Genomic DNA, 20,912 nt, shown 5'->3' on the forward strand with positions numbered 1-20,912 from the left:
CTGAACTCTTGATACATATCCATAAAGTGTATTTGGAATAATTAGTGGAGTTCTTCCTATTTGCAGTATCTGCCCCTTTTCATCAAAAGAAACACCTTTTTTTCAGCAATGTCCTGCATAATCTAGTCTTTTACTGTTTTCCACCAAGTAGCATCTTGTACAGCAGCACCTTCTGGATTTACACACATACACAACAAACACTACCAGACAGACACAAAAAACACCACCACTCCTCCATACCTGGGACCATCTTTTCTTGTTCCTGATGAGACCTTTGTCTTTTAGGTGAACATAGAGCATGTTGCCTTCTGGCATAACAAACATCAGCCTGCCACCATAGGGGGTGTCAATGATTGACACATCATCAGGTTCCTTGTTGGTAAACACCCTGAATGGATGGATGGATGGATGGAGAAATGGTTGGTTAGAAAGATCGACAGATGTACAGACAAATATACTGTATGTACACTACGTATGTAGAAATTGATTGACAGTCTTACCTATAAACCTCTATGACAACTTTGATCAAGTCATCTACGTAAGAGTTAACCAGCCTTTTTCCTGTCTCTTTTTCAGTCATAAAGGCATCATCCACAAAAATGTGACACTCAAAGTCAAAACAGTCCTTATGGTCCTCTTTTGGATCTCCTCGATAGCGGTCCAACCTGAAACAAGCAACAAATCACTTTAACAATACTGTAAAGCAAGAGCCTATTTACCTAAAACAATTTATTATCTTACAAGATACTATCTTTTTTACATTTTGCAATTTCGGTACATTTTTTTAAAAGTAACGTAATACCAGAAAAGCAGCATCTCACTGCCCGCTCTGGTTTCAAGTGTTACTTCTCTGACCACAGCCATCAGTGATGCTGCTGTGGTCAGAAGTGTGCTATTGTTGCGCCTGTAACCACACCCACCAGTGATGTGTAGTTATATATCCTGGTTAGTGGAGTTGAACCACTGGAGGTCAGCAAAGATATTTAACTGCTGTTAAGCTGCTCTTTAAAAGGATGTGAAAATAAATTAAACCCGTGTTGTGACTTTGATACTGGTACACTTAGGTGGCTACAATGACAATGTCTCTAACCTGAACATGGAAGTCAGAATCTTCAGCATTTCATCATAGGTTTCATGCCACATGGTTGCACAGAGATAGATGACACAGCTCTGTATGTCATCTTGGCTGCAGCGAAGAGTGGAGAGAAGAGACCAGAGGTTGTAAGCATAGGTTTTAAATATGCACATCCTAAAAATCTAGGGAATAAACTTAAACTGTTATGTCATTTAGGTGGGGGACTGTTGTAGACCCATGTTGCCGATCAGGGCACACATGAGCTACCAGGTGAATGCTGGTAAAATATGCAAGTGGCTGGTAGATTTGCTTCACTCACCAGCTAAAAAAACATTGGCAATCTATTGAGTGGCTGGTAAACTTTGAACATTCACTAGCCATTGGGCCAGTGGATAAAAATGTTAATTTTATACCCTCGTGTCAATGATTTCATTAAATAACCACATGAACACATACAGCTAATTTAGCAATATACGCCCACCATTTTTCCACTCTTTTCTAGTTTTATAAAAATCTGCAAACTATTTTCTTAACATATGGCCATAATAACATAAAGTAAAAGTGAAATAAACAGGGAAGCTCCTCCGTAGATCCCTCTCACCTGTCTTGGTTTTTGGCTCGTGGCACTTTCATCTTTGTGTTGAGCAGCAGAGACAGGTCAATGAAAGCAGATTCATAGAGACGACGAACAAAGAGCTGAGAGGTTCTCTCTATGCGCTGGACCTGAGGGATGGTGGACCAAAGAGGCATTTAGGTGTATGTCTTTATTTGATCTTAGTTTAAGAGCCCCCTGACATTACCAGTAAACCTAAAATTTTATAAAAGAAATAAAACTTTAGGTTTAATGGTAATGTCATAATACGTGTGCCATGTATGTAATAGAGGGCGTGTGTGTATGTGTGTGTGTGTGTGTGTGTGTGTGTGTGTGTGTGTGTGTGTGTGTGTGTGTGTTTGTGTGTGAGAGAGAGAGAGATACCTTGATCTTCCATACGTAGTAAGTACATGTGACGAAGCCTGACCACATACACATTCCCTCGAGTCCAAGCATGGCAAAAGGCCATTGCAAGTAGTGGCTGTCAATTGAAAAGTCCATCGACATATTGAGCAAAATATACATAGATAAAATCTGTATATAGATGCCTATACATACATCACTTCATATATAGAACTCTATATTAATATATACTGTGTATAGGACATTGAATGATATGTAGTCTTAGGACATTTTACCCACATTAAACACATTTGTAATCCATTAAGGCTGTATGAATTATAAGTGGCACACCTGCTGCTGAAATACAGTGAGCGAAAATACTGCACACTCACTGACTTAAACACAGATAAACACGCGCACACACATTGACATACAGATATGTACCTGTTAAGTGAGGTCCGACAGATGCTCCTTGTGATTTCTAATAAGACCACAGGGGTTGTGTTCTTATGGCTTAACTGCACCAAGTTTCCACAAAGCTCTAGAATGGAAAAATAGGTAAAGGTTTTAGGTTGTTTTATGATGTCTTACCACCTCAAGTAGTAAGTTTCTTAGTCTTTACACATACTGAAGCTTACCAATATAAAGTATAATATAAAATATAATAAAATATAATAGTAACACCATTAAATAAATTTGCCTTCCAAAGTAACGTGTACCCAACAACTACTCTCATTTAACCACACTGGGAAACACTGGGAAATGCATAACTATAAACTAAATTGGATTTAAAAAAGTAAATCTAAATGAGGTTAAGCAACACAGAAACTATTCTCAGTATTCAGTTAATGTTAAAAAAAGAAACTCACCTTTGATGGACTCATGGCTTGTGTCCCCCAATTCTTTTGCCTGGGCTGCAAAAAGTACCAATCCTAACAGTAGCACAAAAGGTCCTGTGCAGCATACTGGCAGTGCAAAACTCATCCTGACTGCATGAATCTTACAAGCCACTACCCCAAACCAGTGGCAGGCTGCTGAGCACAATGCCTGAAAAAGGAGACAAGGGGCAAAGTAATGTCAGGGATATGAAATTATTTTTTTCAATTTAGCAGGCTAGTACTAAGACTACTGCATCAATATCTGATTTGCATGAAGTGCTGCTAAATAGGATCTTGTTGAAGACACAATTTGCACATGTCTGGGAAGCAATGGAGTGCAAATGAAATACTCTGTGCTCTGTGCTTCTGACTTGGAATATTGGTTGAAGAGAAAACACATTTGTAACTGAAATCGTACATTCTTCCCTCAAGAAGAAAACTATGAGGAAATTTCAGCAACGGTGGGAAATGTAAGAAAATGTCATGAAGAAATTTTTATCTAAATAACCTAAAGTTTTTAGCTCAACAAAAAGATGGATGGAATAAATCCTAAACCCCAGAGCTATAAAGAATCAGTATGGGAGATTTGTGGTAGGTCTTACAACTTTTAAATGTATTTGACCAGAGAAAAAAAAAACAGTATTTAATTGGCTACTTTTATCTACAGTGGACCTGCTGTTAGGCATTAAAAGTAAATTAGTAAAGGAATAATACATGTTCAGTTAGGACATAGAGAGAAACAGAAAGGTAAAATCACATGAAAAATATATTGCATTTCAGTTCCCCCTCAGCGTGTGTCTTATAAAACAGTGCCATCGATATTACCCCTGCTTCTCTCAGACGACTTTAGACATAAATGTAAACTCAGTCTTCCCATATTTTGCATCTCTTAATAGGAATGCCTTAAAATACATATTGCATAACCCAACCGTATATTGGATCAGTTGCTCTCTGACAGACATTTTTGTATTGAACTTGGTAACTTTATTTTCTTGCCTACGAAACCAACTTGTGGGGTACCTCACGGGTCAATTCTGGGCCATATTTTTTTCTCTTTTTACATGCTTCCCCTTGGTCATACAATTAGTAGACACAATACGCTGTATTGTTTAATTTTTATGCAGATGATACACAATAAGATAGTCCTCTCAACCCTACTGATTCTTGTAGTTTTGTTGCCCTAAATTACTACTTTAATGATATTAAGTGTAGAATGTTTTGTATCCTTCTCCATCTAAACAGGGTTAAAACTGAGATAATTATATTTTACCCACCCTGGCCTCATGCCAACCAACACCAAGCCGTCTGCCAGAAATTTTTTGTCATTTTTCATTCAAACATTAACTTTGAAAACCAAGTACAAGGGCTTATTCAGCCTTGTTTTTATCTGTTTTTCCTTCTTCCTTCTACCTACCTGTAAGAAAAACAGCACGAGTCCTATCTGCAGTAATTCCCAGTCATTACCCTGTAGGTTAAAGTCCTGCCAGACAATTGACTTCTGAATAAGGACCTGATAGATCAGGTATACCCCGCCTACAAAAGAATACAATGTATCACTGATGTAAAAGAGACAATCTAATACATTAAAAGGTAAATATGTACAGAATAATAACTTTTAATATTTTTAAAAATATATAATATCCAATAAATGATACAAAAAGCATTTTACAATAGAATACATTTTAGAATAGGTTAATATGAAATGAAGTGTGGTTATTGATATTGTACGAAACCCTGGGTTTCAAGTAAATATAAGGAAAATAGGCTGCGGTATAGAGTGGAATAAATGGGGTGTTGAGGTGTGCAGCATAGAAAACAACTTGCATCTAAAGTGTAGCTTTACAAAATTGAAAACAACAACTGAACAGCTGGAGAACATCATCTGCAATTAATCCCCACCTTTGACATTACAGAAATCTGTTGGTTTTCCCGTGAGAATGTGAGAAATGGGATTTTTACAATCTAAGCATGACAAAACATATTGTCATTGGGTGTTGATAAGACATTTCAAGAGAACATGTAATTTTGTCAGCACGTTTTGTGAGTGTTGGATGTTGATCCAGACAGTGATGGAAGATAATTACCTATCACCAGTATCCTCAGAATACTGCTGATGACAAACACAAAGTCCCTGAAACCGTCCAATTCTGACAATCTATCCTGTAGGGAGACAGAAATAGATGAGAAAAGAGTCCCACTGATCATGTCAAGTCAGTATGTTGTATATACACACTACACATATACAGCACAAAAACTCCTTTATTTGCCCCCCCCCCTCCCTCATTGAATTTACATCTTCACAATAAATGGAGGGGTTAAAGGGTCAGTGGAAGGTTTCAGCTTTCTTATGTCATTTACTTGTAGTCTACAGTGGGGTGAATGGAGCTGATAAGGAAATGGTTTTCCAGTTTGGAGGTTGGTGCAGTCAATGTAGAAGAATGGAAACACATCATAGAAAAACACTATACCTGCATGCGGTTTGTAGCTTGCAGTGGATTTTCCCACCAGCAGAGGGATACTAGGAGTGAAGAGAAAATTCCAATTCCAACGTAGATGAAGCAGTCGTCGCTCTGTCTATCCACATATGATGATACACGCACATAGTAGTCAGCTCCCAGGAGGCAGTAACCTGTTAGTTAGTAAGTTAGTTAGTTAGTTAGTTAATTGGTGAAGCAGTTAGTTAGGCAGTTATTAGGTATGTTCCTCTGTTCATCATGTCATTAAGTCCAATTGCAAGCTAATTACTTCCAAATTCCACAATGCAATATTGAAGTAGTTGTCAGTTGATTTCCTGAGTAATTGATTGGAAAAAAAACCCCAAAAAACTGCTCAGTCATTTACACAGAAACTTAGGTGATCACCTATCTAGCTGGCATGTCAATAAGTGACATACTTTTTTGTTAGACTTCATTGATATTACAGCAAAAAGTGGGTCAGTAATAATCAGTGCGAGTTGTTTTTCTCCACCATGAGATGTGCAACTTATTTTTATTTTTGAATGCTCAAATCAGAACTTAAGTGTAGGCAGTCATGACAGTTAGTAAATCTTACATCATTTATCTGAGACAGTTGTCATAGTTAGGGTGGCAGCTTTACTGAACTAGATATAGTATGCAAAAACACAACAATGGAAAGAAAGTGAAAGAGCTGCCTTGACTGATAATTAGAGGGATACCTCAGTTCAGTAAAAACCTGAAGACACAAACTACAACTGCAATGTGTTCAAAACAAGTGGGGGAACCAGAGGAAAAAAAAATCAGAATGACATTTTTTGTACTGTAGGAGGAAGAGGAAAACTGTTGTCCTGTTCCACTTTCTGCTCCATTAATTCCTTAGGTCTAATTTAGGACATGAAAAGACGTGTCAGGACAAATGACCTATGAACAAATAGAAACTTACAAAGGTAAATTTTATGTAGGAGTAATTTGTTCAGTCCATCAATTAAAGAACTGTGTCAGAATCAGATTTTCGTTTCTCATATCGGGATAACAACAAACCAAAGAGGGATGTAACACTCAACCATCTTGAGTCTGTAAAAGCAGAATTTATCAATCTGCTTTGTGTGCCTTGTTTCGAGTGATACCAGTGTCCTGAAATGACCGAGACAGTTAGACAGGCAGACGGACAATCTTGCAGATACAGTAAATATTAAAACCATTACCAGCAACTGTGAGAATGAGGGAGCAGATTGGGAACAGGATTTTCCAAGTTTCTCTCTGTAGTCTGAATATAATCTGCATAATCGCAGACACAATGCAGACACCTCCGGTGATGAAGAGATTAGTCAATACGTCAAACTGAGGCATAACGACTAGCACCAGGACTGAGGTACCAAGAGACACCAGACACTCAATGGCAAAAATCTGAAAAAGAGACACATACAGACACCATTATGTCCACATATTTCTATGTATTTCTATGGGCTACAGGTCCATGAAAATGTCAAGTTTAAGCAGTTAAGATTGTAAATGTAGAATGCTTTTTTGAATGCTTTTTGATACAGATGGCTGTTTTGTTCTTATGAATGTGATGGAATGATATAATAACAGCTTTAACTAAAATGATTGACACCAGTTATCATCAAAGTGTTTAAACCGTACTGACACTACTACAATTTTATTAATACACCTCTGTCCAGGATTGATTTAACATTGAGGATATTGAACTACTTGTCTTTTCCTGTGTTATGTGGATCCGTTGAATGTTCTGTAGTGGCACCGAGGCTCTGGTGTTTCCTGTGTGCAGTTTACATTATGAAAACCACAAGAAGCATAGCCTATATCTAAATGTGCGCAAAATGGCACATTCGTGTATTATATTTGTGTGTGTCCAGAAACATGAAAAGTATGATTCACTAGCGTAGTATGGCCAAGATCTGCAAAATGCACATGTACTGGCAATATGTAATTAACATTTTATTTTTAAAATAGCTTAAGTAGTTAAGTTAAAAAATGGCTAAGTTAAAAAAAAAAGTTGTGTATGGTCATGTTTTTAGAAAAGCTGAGTATTTGATGTGCTGAAGTTGTGTAGCTCAGAAACAAGAATCTGAACAGAGGAGCAGAGTCATAAAATCAGATTGCAAATCTATTGCTGTAATATCTTACTATATAATATTGGAAATAAGGATTTATGATATACTTTCTGATTTGTTATAATTACATGCCAAGCATGTTACATGATAAATGATGTATGCTTTAGAAAAACGTACAAACAGCATGGTGTTCATGTTGGGATGTACAAAACTCTTGAAGGCACATCTCCACAGTGATTTCATAAACACCAGGAAGTTGGGCCAGACCAGGCAGAACACCAACATCAGCATATAGAACTGTTTTTCCTTTGGGGAGCGCATGGAGCTTGGACTGGACATCGTCGTCAGCACCAAGAGAGAGCCCTGATTGGACAGAGACCAAAAGTTCAAGTTAAAGACAACCAGAGAGGCAGATTAGACAAAAGTAAACTTACAGTTTATCACGTCATACAATTGATGGGGGTTTCTCTCTTCCTTTAGATGGAGATTTTATAGACCCTAAAAGAACACATTTGACTTTGTCATTTGGTTTGAGTGCAGTTAGTTAAAGTATTGAGTGTAGTACTGCTTCCACTTAAATAATAAAGACTGTGATTTACTGGAAACCCCCTCCTGCTTCCAGCACCTACTGTAAATTACCTTTAAGGATACATTATTGCATCTCTGCCCTCATTTGCCCTCGAATCAAGATGGAAGTTCATCAGGTTGAAATAAAATCAGCATAATCAAGCAGAGACAGTAACAGTTAGCGAATGCATTGTTTTAGAGTAGTCCTGTGATGTCATCAAGAAAGAAAGAGACAGACAAGACCAAAAGGAAGATGATAAATTGCAATGAAAATCAGAAGCAGAGAGACATATAATGCAAACGCATGCACATACTGCAGAGATAGAGATTGCTGGAGAGAACATTAAATGATATCTGCAAAGAGGGAGAGAGAGATACACCCAGAGAAGAGAGATACAGATAAAGATACAAACAACAGAGGGAGAACCGGGTACAAAGGGATCAAGTATCAACAGCCCTGCCCTACAATAAACAGCAATAATTCTGTTCATGTTGCCTTGTGGACAGAGAGATAAGACACGTACGTTTTTGTAAACTAAAAGTTGTGATGGAAAATTTTTGAACTACAATCACTGTGTAAAAACAGAATTGAAAAATTGTAATTGAAAAATGCTAATTAAATACTAATCTAAAACATTTTCATATAAATAATTAGTTTTTGTTGTTTAGGACTGACTGATTTAACCTTTTGTAACATGCATTTATTCAGTATGCAGTATAGTATTCAGTTTTCTAACTGCAAGGATTAGTTATATATTTCTCAGGAACAGCAACTCTCAGACCTATGCTATAGGAAGTGTATTACTTAAAATCAAAAGCACATATTAACGTTTATAACATATATTAAAGTTTTTTCTTCATTTAAAAAAAGTTTTTAAAAAGCTGTGACAATCACAGAATGTCCCACATTTCTAATCTGCCAAAATACAATATGTCAAAACACAGGAACAGCTTCAAACACTGCTGCCAATGAGCAACATTTATACTACAGGTAAAATCCTGTTAGTCTCCTTAAAAACAAAACCAATTATGAAACATCGCATTAATATATTTTACATTGTGTTGAGCAAACAAAGGAAAAAAATTGGGAAGCAGATTGAGAAAAAAACAACACCTACAGAAAGTCAAACCCTCCTTAAAGAAAACTCAAGAGATGCCACAGTACCAGCAATACTGTTTGATGGACAAGTGATCAAATAATTCAGAGTACTTTCATTCAAAATTGCATTGCATTTCAAAATAAATGCTTCATATAATACCTTAAATTTCAGAGACATCCAAAATTAAAATAATATTTTTGAAAGGCTTTCTTGGTTAGAGCAGAAAAAAATACATTGCAGAAAGTGAACCTAATTGTGACAAAGTCATATTTTTTCAGTTTTTCGGAGTCTGTCTGTGAAGGAAAAGGCCGTAGTTTGACTTTTATCGAAGATGATTTAAGGCAATTTTGGTGGTGTTTCTCGTGTGAGCATCGAATCTGAATCAGAAATGACCCCCAGGTTTTTAGCATTTAATAATTTAATAAATAGAGAGATAAATAACTTTAGAAATAGATTGATGGACAGATAGATTGACAGATAGCTAGATAATCATACCTTGGAAATAACAGCACTGGTCAGGACAGCTAACCCCACAATTACAGCAACCAGGTACTGGGCCAGTTGGAAACATCTTCTCTTAGCTTCCTTCTCAGCTCCTATGGGGTTCAGCTGGAATGGATCCCATGTATCTCTGAGACACACACACACACATGGACACACACACATTGATTAACTTCAGCTGTCATCACAGTTATTCTAGCCAGGATAATCAGAATGGTAGTATGATAATGGGCTATGAAAATGGCAGCCGAATAATCTCAAAAACCTTAAGTAATGTATTTAGGCCAGAGTTAGTCTCAACTCACTTGATCAAGATGACAGAACGCCAGTGAGAACCTTCGTATTATATACTGCTGCTGGACTTTTTGATTATGGAATTTAAATTAAGACGTTTGAAACATACATTGTGCTGTGCTAGTTTGCTGAATATGCCAGTTTACTGACCTAAGACCAGAGGTCACAGTGTCTTAATGTGTTATTTTTGCTTTATTAACTTTTATATGGTGGAAAGTAACTGGAAATCCTTCAGTGGCAGTGAGGAAGAGGTTGATTTTGATGGGAAAGTCATAAACCAGAAGGTACATTGGCCTGTTGAGAGGATGCCAATGAGATCACCAGAATTTTTATGATCATATAATAATGATAATTCAGTGACTGGCTGATGCAGGTCATAATCAATGCGTTCAGAAAGATACAGGTCACGTTTCCAGGAGGTTCAGTGAAACAATCATTTATTAGTCTATCCACAATAAAGTAACTCTTTACCAACACAGTACATTTCCTCTTCAAGTCTTTGGGTACAATTTGTCTTAGCTTTCCTACTGTATACAATATCCACGTCCTGTTTTCTTTCTGTTCATGATTAGATTTCTTTTGTCTGTCTGTACTATTGTAGTCAATTTGCATTACTGTGAGATGAAAGGGTATTGTTGGGATGAAGGGAAAGGTGAATGGATGCATTCTGACCCAGGACACTACAGGTATATACTCTAGCAGGCGTCTAATCTGACTGAGCCTCCAGAATACCTCTGATTATAACCCGTCTTTTGTGGCGCTCTAAACCAAACTAACAACATTTGAGTGTCTATCAGCCTCTCTGGTGTCCTACTGACTAATCATCAGGGTGTGTTTTCCCTACCTTGAACTGATAAGAGTTTGTTATCTTTGCTATAGCAATTTTAGAGAAACCTGCTCTGCAGTATGACCACAGCCAAGCTGGCACTAGGTGTGTATGTGAGGTGAGAGTGCATGTTCGTGAATAGTGACACATTCTTTATCTTGACTGCATATAAATCAGTAGTCACTACACAATTCGCCATGATAGGCCATTGATTTGAGAAGAGCTAAAACACTTAGCTTTTAAGCTTTTCATACTGTGAAATGTTTACTAGATGTCCTGGCATCATAATGATGTTGGTATTCGTTTTGCTCTTAAGCTACAATAATTTGCCTGCCTGGTTCTACAATAATATTTGTTATACTTGTCAGTTGCTGTAAATGTGTATTGGAATCAAATGGCAATCTCCAGGGCTGAAAAATGAAGCCAATGCGGAAGTGCCAAAAACTGCAGTTCCTTGAATGGCCACTTGAGGCTCCAAAAGCGAGTCAATTCCCGTAGACCCCCATGTTAAAATGCCTTTACAGCAGAAATAAACACGTTTACAGCCTGGTACAAAAATTGGTTTTGGTCTCTAGCTAATTTCCCCATTCATGACAACAGTACGTGGGGTGAAACTCACCTGTTTAAATTTTATTAAGCCATAAAGTTAGTCGTAATTGAGGAAGTGGGCGCTTTGAGTGAAAAGGTTGCTAGTTGCTAGGTGGCTTGTTGCAGCAACCAGGCTTCATTCGGCCCGCCTCAGCTCCACCTCTTTGCCCGTTTTGGATTAGCCGGGATTTAGGTGGAGTCAGGTACTGCCAAAATGGCAAGGGCTGGAGCAGCCCACTTTGACCTTCAAAACTGCCCTTCAGAAACCACTGGGTGACGTTACGGTGGCTACGTCCATATTTTTTACCGTCTATGATTGGAATACATTGCATGTTCCTTTACTTTTACAAGAAACTGAGTAAAGATAATTCTTATTTCAGTGAAGCTTTTCTCATATGTATCAATATGTAACACCAATCTGACTGTAGTATTGCCATTTGTTTAGTATAAAATGTTTATTGTTCTCTTGGCCTCTGCACAGTTCAGAACATAGCAAATTGGTTCTCATCACTCATCACAGTTACAGAACGCTCAATGTACTGAGTGTGTACTTAGTACTTAGTGTACTACTAAATAATTTTCTAGTCAAGCCATTTGCCATTTTTCTCAGACTTTTCATGGACTTTGCTTTTCTGAGGTTTAGACTTTTTAAATCACAATGTGTTGAAAATGTAAGTTGTTTTTCTGATTAAACTTTTGTGTCATCATATGTAACATATAGCACAAAAATAAATTAAATTAAAAATATTCTAAACCTAGAAACAAACAGACACTTTGACCACAGGGGTAAAAATTGTGTTTAAAATTCTAGTATGTATTTAACATTATTAATTAACACATTAAACGGAGCAGCACTCCCCTAACAGCAGTCAGTGTCTGTGGGGATGTTATCAGCCACGGCAATAAAGAGAATCACAGCAGTGCACGGGGGAAATTAACTGTTTCCTCAAACACTAAATTATACCAAATAGAAACCTGGTAATACAATACTTCATGATATATCACTTGGAGAACAATTTAATAATAATATCCATTACCACTATCCATTCTGTTAACAATTAACCACCTAACAATGATAAAGAAGTTCAACTTTGGTTGCATGGAATACAGTGACGTCTATTTCAAAGCTACATGGTGTGTCGAATCTATTCCTTTCTAAATCTGTCTCACTATTGGAGCCAATCAGATATAACTTTAAAACTTAATGGCATGATAAAATCCACCTCTCACAGTGTAATTCTTTTACTTCCAGTAAATTGTTGTGGTTAAGTACAAATTGTAACCTTTACCTCTTTTCTATAATTACTGTACACAAACGATGAGTGAAAGTACAAATAAACAAAACAAAACTATTGCCATATGGAAATTATTATTATTATTATTTTTTTCAAATTTCCACAGTATATGTCTACAGCAAGATATCCTGCGTCCACAGCACAGAGCCAATTTTGTCTAACAAGTCTACCAAAAAGCCTCTCAAAGGCAGCACGGGGCTCAAGAATAAAAGTAGCCCCCAGAGAAGAAGATGAATTTCTGCTGCCTAAAAAGAAAATGTCAGTAAGACAGATTTTTTCCCCCCACCATTGTATATATTTAATCAGACAGGCTAATTAAGATCAAACTATGGTAGCTGAGCTCAGTGTATTTAAATTCAACTCATGTTGCATATTATCGTCTGTCTGGAATCTTTAGCATTGGTCACTTTCTTTAAATAAAGCAGAAATGAAACGTGATGACCTTTAAGAAGCAGCACAAACTGTAGATTAGTTCTTACCTGTGTCTTCCTTCTCTTTTCCTTCCTCTCTCTTTCAACTCCTCCATCTTGCTCGTCTACTCCGCTGCTGTCTTATGGTGGCCTATGTAGAGTCTGTGTCAAAGACAAATAAATATTGAAACATGGAGCTGAAGTTAGTTATTTTTTTCTGATGAATTACCTTAAATTACTATGTATTTTACAGTGAAACATGAATTAACAGCAAATAATTGAATTTCCTTTAATTATGGCTCATTGATCTCATTTTGAAATTAAAGAAAACATAGAAACTTTACCGTGCTATATTGATACTTTTCTCTTCTGGTCTTCAGCAATCCTCCTCTTGCTGCTTTGTGTGTTTTTCACGCAACTTCCACCTCCAATTCAGCTTCAACTCACAAAATCTCTCCCAAACTCGTATTAAAAAGTCAGTCTGAATATCACAAAACTTGTATCCACAGAAAGGATATTCCACATAAAGTAAAATGTAGCAATGTAATTCTACCTCTACGTGAAAACCGACTGCGTCCAAGTCTCCATCAATCTGTCAGTCAGTTTGTCCTTTGTCCATGTTATCATCAGCTTGTGTAATAGCCACCCATATAAACAGTCATGTTCAGCCCCTTCAGGTGTGTATGTCTGTGTGTGTGTGTGTGTGTGTGTGTGTGTGTGTGTGTGTGTGTGTGTTCCAGGGATCATCTGAAAGCTAAGCAAACCAAAAAGCGTGTAAATGGGTTTGACTAATGGGAACAACTAGTATGACATATCATGATGTACTGTAACCACCCAACATGACTCAGGTATATGATTTTGATATGTGTCTATGACAAATCAAAGATTGTCATTAATCAAAAATAACTTATCTGTCCAATTTTTATGGGGGGGGCAATAAAAAAGGTACAAGGATCTTTTACAGCAAGATACACGTGCACACAAATCTCCACCTGTTTTTCCACTACTTCACACAATAGCTGGCACCTCACAGTGGACACACACACACACTCTCTCTCCCTCTCTAAAGTGTTTTAATTAACTGGGACCCACACTTAGCTTAGTGTTCTGAACTAAAGATAACCTTGAGCTATGAAAATTCTGTAAGGAGGGTGCACCAGTGTTGTTTTCGGGGGTCTCAAAAAAGCGCTGCCTCCTTTTTATTCTACAAGAAATTCCTCTTGATATTACTGTATGCCGTTCCTGTACATTAACCCAGGATGTCCAGTATAGTGTTGTTTGGTTTCTATGTATATACAATTGTTTTTGTAAGGGTTGATGAGCAATGGCTCATAAAACAATTAAAATAAAGTTTTATCTACTCTGTATCCCTGGATGTAGGCTAAAGCTTACGCCCCACCTAGATCTCTACCAGCATCATGTTAAATATAATAACTTTATCTAAACCAAGTTTTATGGTTTCACACTTGACGTAATGGTGCTCATTGCTTCGGCATTCTAATGTTATGTAACTTTTTGTAAACATAGTCATGTTTCTTGTGGGCTGTGCACCATTTACACATGTAATAGATCATTTTGGCTGTACTGTTCCCACAGAAAAACAACACAAACCTCTGATGAGATAGTCTCAAATTCTGACCTTGTTGGCCAGTACAGATTTAGTGTGTGACTGTTACCACTCGGTGTCAGTATTGGGCTTTGGTTTTAGCCTGCACCTATGCTTGAATTATTTTTTAACAGGTTTCCGTAATGTGTGTGTGTGTGTGCTTGTGTGAAAGATATGGACTATGCATAAGAGCTTTTTGTTTGTGTACACAATTTATGGATGTGAATTTAATTTTCACGTGTGTTTTAAGCTGTGAGCGCACATTTGCAAAAGTCTGTGTGTGATTGCATCGATGAACCCATGTGTCTGCATGTTAATGTGTCTGTGCGTATGTGTGTGTGTGTGTGTGTGCTTCCGTGTCAGTGTGTATGTGAGGTGTGGGCTCAAAAGAATGTCTCTGTCAGGTTGTGGACTCTCATTAAGATGCTCTGCCAGTGCATAATCAGTTGGCCATATGGTCAACATGGCGGTGGTATCCCCCCCACCCCCCCGCTTTCAGGTGGTTGAGTTTGAGAACAGTCCCACAATAATAACACACAGCAACCAGAGAGCAAGGTGGGGGATAGTGAGATTTCATGGGCTTCATTTGTAAAAGCAAGATAAGTAGCAAGTTAAAAACATCCCAAAAAAGACCTCTTATTCATTCATGTTGTCTTATTTTTGTTCATAAAAGGAGGTAGACATGACTAACAAACCATAGGAAGCTGTGTCAGACAAGAGTTTGGCGCCTGTCGTCTCTCAGTAGCAGTCATCTCAGCTTGACAGTCCTGCTCCATGATCTGTGAAATGTTGTTCACATCACAATGGTAATGTCACCAAGGGCATTGTTACTGCTATTCACAGCTGATGCCTCTCAGATCTACAGAAAGGTCAGTAACGAGGTAGCCCTGGCTCCCTGGCTCTGATTTGGACACACTGAAATGTTCAATGCCAAACTATAATTAGTAGCCATATGGACTCTGTGTTGAGAATAACTACCTGCTGTAGATACACATGGAGAGGCTATTCACTATTTATCTGCTGTTCAGAGGCTGTAAAATGGGAAGGAAGCAGTTAGGTCATGAATGAAATGTTTGATTAAACTCCCTAGATTTGGCTGTGAATATCCTCTTCATTCTCTTTAAGCTACAATTGTTTAATTCAATTTAAAAGTTAATTTTAACATTTAAACAGGTTTTTAAAAATTAGGTTTTCTGGTCAGGGTAAGGAGTTCCCCTTTATAATATAAGACTGTGGGCAGCTGCTTCCAGCTGTAGAGGTCACTCTAGCCGACTGTACGATACCTGTCTGGAGTGAAACGGTGGAGAGCTGCAGTAAATGAGGGACAGGTGAAAAGACACATTAAACAAGCCTGGTGAGACACACAGTAGATGTGTTTCTCAAGAGTTGGTGGACTAAACCAAAGCTGAAATGCAGCTAAATATATAATAATAAAGACATGCAGTACATTTGAAAGGTAGGCAGAAAGAAGACCCCAATGAGAAATCCATGTTACTCTGTTTTTTGTTTGATGTATTAATAGTATTGGGCAATAATTTGGTACATTTTCCATAAAAACTTGATGAATGGATTTTGTGTTTGTGACTGAGTTTGTTTTGTGTTCTTCCATGTAGCAGGCAAAAATGGCAGCTTTGAAAGTACCATTGATGTACATTTAGTTTCCAACAGTTCGAGCAGATACTGTACATTCAGAAGCCAGAGGAGATTGTAATGCCACTGAGGGGGAAAAACACAGCAGGAAGTACTGCTGATCAGTGAAGAATCATTAACGAAAAATACACAAACAGGAAGAGTTTTTTTTTTTTGTTTTTTTTTTAAATGATCCACAGCAAGAGTTTTATACATGCCTGAGGGCAGTGATCAGTTCTGATTGTGGTGAAAGAATATGTTTAGGCCAGAATCAGTTGAAGTAAGGCCACTTCAATCCAGTACACACATAGACATACACACACTGTTGATTCATCCATCGGCCACTCCTGTCCCATAAAACTTTCTACAAACCGGGCAGCTAATTGCAAGGTCGTGTTTTTTGTCACTGCCCTTTCTTTTTAAAGTCTGTGGTGGAGAACATGAGGAATAAAACAGCTTAAATCCAGGTTATTCTGACAACATGCAGTTTGACGTCTTGAGTCTACCAAAACAATTGAAGAGCAGCTATATATAGGCATCTTATTACTATAGGACACAAAGAAGTTGTTCTCAGCAGCAACTTAAAAAGGAAGAGTGCTATTAGGGTACATGTTCAGATATATCAAATTCATCAAAGTGTTTTAGAACTGCATTCTGCAAATGTGTTTGTAAGTTGTCTAAAACAAAATTAGGATCAGGACAGTCTCCTTTTAAAAAAAGAAATGTCTTTTATCTTGCATGGCTTTACTTGACTTGAAATGACACTTGTTTGACTAGAAATGCTTATAAATCCTAAATATAGGAGAGAAATTGTCTGACAGATTGACACAACACAATTGGCACAATCCTAATAATAGAAAAGCAACAAAAAGATGCCGTGAAATCTTCATTACAGAATGCTATTTTCTATGTGATTTATTGGATATAGTTTTGAGGCTGGGGAGTAAAATTTCATGCAATGAGATGACAGCAAATGAAGAATGATTTTTATACATAGTGCAGCACAGTGGTTGACAAATTTCTGGAATGTACATGATGTACTGCATACTTTGATGATTAGAAACAAAAGTTCAGTTTTAAAAAAAAAAAGGAAAAAGATAAGCCAAGATGAAATGATGCAAATGTAATCTTGGCTTTTTGGACAAATAAGATGTTTCTTACATACATGTCAAATAAGAACCATACATGTTACATACAATGACCAGAAACAGAGAAACCCTATACAATGCAATATTATACAAGGAGCTCTGCAATAAATCTAAACTTTGTGACAGTTAAAAATTTCAGTCAACACCATACACAACTGAGCTTGAGGGTTGTAGGTTTTGTAGTGTTTCCCCAACATGTTTAACACTGCTGCTGAAATTTCACATTGTACATAATAATCACGACAAATGCAAACCACACGCACTTTCTCTGCTTCAGGCACAACTGGAACTGGTGGTGAGTGAATGGGAACACTGCTCCTCTTTTATTTAGCTAACTTCTTAGACAATGACAGTGAAATAACAATATAAGGACCAGAAATTAGTTCAACAAAGTCAGTGTTTCCGAATGTCCATGGCAAAGTAGTTACAAGCTTTTCTGTCAAATGCACCAAGGCATGATGTTTCCTATGCCACTGACGCTGTTTAGTGCTGTTGTAGTGTAGTGTTTATATTATCTATTTATATCTATCTTCAATAAAAATAGTGTAAATTTTCTGTGTTGATGCCTTCAGTTCTTTGACATTCATTACAACTACAGCTATCTGGGCCTCCAGAGCCCTTTTGGGGTCAAAAGCTCCCAGTAAATTAACACACAGATGACTCTGTTAACATGAATAAACCTATCTGGAACAATTCTAAGGTAGTTCTAAGCAAGTGTGCGCAAATATGGGTCCCGGGGCCTGTACTACGAAGCAGGATTTGGCACGGTAACTTCAGGTTTATCTTTGGGTGTTCAGTCCTACGATGGTGGTTCACTTTTTATCAGGGTACGTCGCTATGGCAACTTATGCTGAACAGCTAACCTGCTCTGGAGCAGGTTAATATATAATCTGAACCTCCAGAGAATTAGATCACAACTTGTCAACACTGCAACCACTGACCAATCAGATCACTGGAAAAAAATTCTCATCATTTCTACAGGATCCTGACATGGACAAAAGTCCTGAGTTTACAATGAAGTGATGAGAAAAAAAGAGCAATATATATTTTTATTGGTCAGCAGAAACATTTTATTGTTCCAGACTTTCTATTTCCACTCAACACTATGACACTAAACACATAATAATGATTTTAGCTGCATTTTAATTGTGCAAAATGTATTTTATTCCTGGAGTGACAGCTGACAGTGAGGATGATTTTACTGTCTGATTCCATCGTTGAAGCTCAGAATAACATGAGACAACTGTGTGATGATAATTGGAAATAAAAACGAAGGACTGTCTTTTATTAGAAAAATAATCCACACACTGTTAATTGGCTCCTACGATTATAAATGCAGTCAGATACACCTCATCAGTCATTAACTACTTTTCCACTCTTTGCTTCAGCAGCAGAAACAGTCTGACATCACTTTTAAGTTTTTTTATTTGACATATTCAGAACGGTCTCTTCATCATCCAACTAAATAGCAAAAATACTCCCTCTATACTTAAGTCATATATAATACCTATAATTTCCACCATGTATTTTAAGCCTTAGCCTACTTTTAATATGTGGAAATTATTTCCAGTGTTTCTACTAGATTCTGTTGTATGATTACAGGCTATTGTTTACATTTCACTTGGTTGAATTTGACTTTTTGCTGTCTCTGAAACAGAAGTTTTCCACAGGTACTTGGTATCACTGTTTCAACATCATAAAGTACTTCATTTATGGTTTTCATGATGTCACTCGTAATTATCAACCTCGCCTCTTTCACATGAACATGCTCGTAGCTGGATATGAAAACCCAGAGTTCACTGACATGGTTGATAATTAGCTTCGTAGTTCTGGTTATCTGGATGGCCAATGTTAGGCTCAGTGAAGCCAACTAACGAAAAGATATCCTGGGTATGTTGAAATTGCTTCGTAGTACAGGCTCCAGGTGTCATAAACTCTGCACATGCAAACAACAGTATCGCTGCCGAGAAAAATCCTGATTTGATTTAAAAGGCTAGTCTAATACTAGATACACTTTTGAATACAATACAACACCATCACAAATTGCAGCCTCAAAAATCATCATAGGAATAAATCAACACCTCCTTGACACAGTCAACAAAAACTGAATATGATTCATTACTGCAGGTCGTACTGGGATTTGTATTTTTCACAGGGTATTTTTTTATGCTCTTTAATTGAGGGTGCTAAAAAGAAATGTTAAGAGGAGCAACTGCAGAACTTTATGTTGGCCTGAAACAGTCAGCGCTGTGGCTCTGTAATTCACCTTGACCAAACATGATTGAATCTATCCACTCTATGGCACACTAGACAGTGTTTTTCCCCTTCTATGATATGATTTCACAGTCAGAAGCGAAAAGGGGAATCTAATTCTCTGAGAGACCATAAATCAACCGTTAATCACAAAATAGGCTCTTAACCAGAGCAGGAAACTGACCCTGTTATTCCCCAGCCAGTGGCACTGTTATTACTCTACCAGTCAGAGTGAATTTAGAATAGATAAGCATTTGACTGTTTGGTAGAGATAAACAAAGACAAGTTTTACTGACTGGCTTAAAATGTTCTTGTACATTAATGTATGTATGTATGTATGTGTGAGACCGACCTTTCCATACACTGCTATTGAGAAATGTTAATTGGATTTGTGGAGTTGTTCCTGTCCTGGTTTACAAGGCCATTGTGTTCTCACTTCCTCACTTCACACTAAATTATACAGGCGACAAGGTCACGCGGTACAGCAAGTCATCAAGTAATTGCAGGTTTGCTGGTTCAGTACCTGACTCCTGACTACATGTCGAAGTGTCCATGAGCAAGACACTGTGCCCCAAACTGCTGGAGATGAGCAGGTCAATGGTATTAACATTTCATTAGGGAGAGATGTGCTCTCATTTTGGTGACCCAGATGAAAACCCACACAGGTTTTAGATTAATTGTGCAACTTTCCATTATTGACTTTAGACTTGCCTCGGACAACTCAGGCTTGATAGTAAATCATCCACCAGTCCAAAGATTTCTAAGGCACCTTCAACAACATAGCAACAACATTGTTTTTATTTTTCAGCACAGGCCTTACACAAATCTATGTAATTTAACAGATAACAGCATGTACCATGTACCATGCACTGTAGCCTTCATTGGAGTCACATCGGCCAATATTAGCCCATTGCACAAATACTGGTGTTGGTGTATGTGTTGGTCAGTTAGTAACAAGTAATTTCATTGTAGACATGCCAAACTAGGTTTGAGGTGTCACCATTACATAGTTTCAAAGAGAAGACGACCACACACTAAACTCCACTGATTTTATAATATTCTTTATATCTACACATCTCACACCTGATGCTGATCCACAATCAGTGACTTCATCAGTAATTTAAAAGGGTACACCACAGTTCATCACTATCATTGACCACTAGAAAATAATTTATTTATTAAAATAAAAATTTAGATAAATACAGGCCCATGTGTACATTTCTATGTAGCCTTTACTTTTAGGTCATCTTCTTTAAGCAGGGCTATTGAGACATGAA

The 20,912-nt window shown here is 37.4% G+C and overlaps 1 protein-coding gene and 1 long non-coding RNA gene across 2 annotated transcripts in view; one reads left to right on the forward strand and one right to left on the reverse strand.

The window, feature by feature from the left end:
• The window catches only part of chs1 (chitin synthase 1), a 28,542-nt gene extending 14,777 nt beyond the window's left edge, over positions 1–13,765 (reverse strand). Inside the window, exons 1-15 of the mRNA XM_044347126.1 lie at positions 13,344–13,765; positions 13,069–13,161; positions 9,581–9,716; positions 7,596–7,781; positions 6,549–6,750; positions 5,356–5,516; positions 4,972–5,047; positions 4,302–4,420; positions 2,879–3,056; positions 2,454–2,550; positions 2,052–2,148; positions 1,677–1,798; positions 1,091–1,186; positions 501–665; positions 241–388 (exon numbers count right to left, since the gene is read on the reverse strand). Coding sequence (XP_044203061.1) covers positions 241–388; positions 501–665; positions 1,091–1,186; positions 1,677–1,798; positions 2,052–2,148; positions 2,454–2,550; positions 2,879–3,056; positions 4,302–4,420; positions 4,972–5,047; positions 5,356–5,516; positions 6,549–6,750; positions 7,596–7,781; positions 9,581–9,716; positions 13,069–13,115 — 1,830 coding nt within the window. The 5' untranslated portion in view covers positions 13,116–13,161; positions 13,344–13,765. The remainder of the gene's footprint in view (positions 1–240; positions 389–500; positions 666–1,090; positions 1,187–1,676; positions 1,799–2,051; positions 2,149–2,453; positions 2,551–2,878; positions 3,057–4,301; positions 4,421–4,971; positions 5,048–5,355; positions 5,517–6,548; positions 6,751–7,595; positions 7,782–9,580; positions 9,717–13,068; positions 13,162–13,343) is intronic.
• Positions 1–20,912, forward strand: part of LOC122979577 — a 72,264-nt gene that overhangs the window by 12,924 nt on the left and 38,428 nt on the right. The gene's annotated exons all lie outside the window — the stretch shown is intronic.

The sequence above is a fragment of the Thunnus albacares genome, chromosome 1 (assembly GCF_914725855.1).
Source record: "Thunnus albacares chromosome 1, fThuAlb1.1, whole genome shotgun sequence".
NCBI classification, from domain to species: domain Eukaryota; kingdom Metazoa; phylum Chordata; class Actinopteri; order Scombriformes; family Scombridae; genus Thunnus; species Thunnus albacares.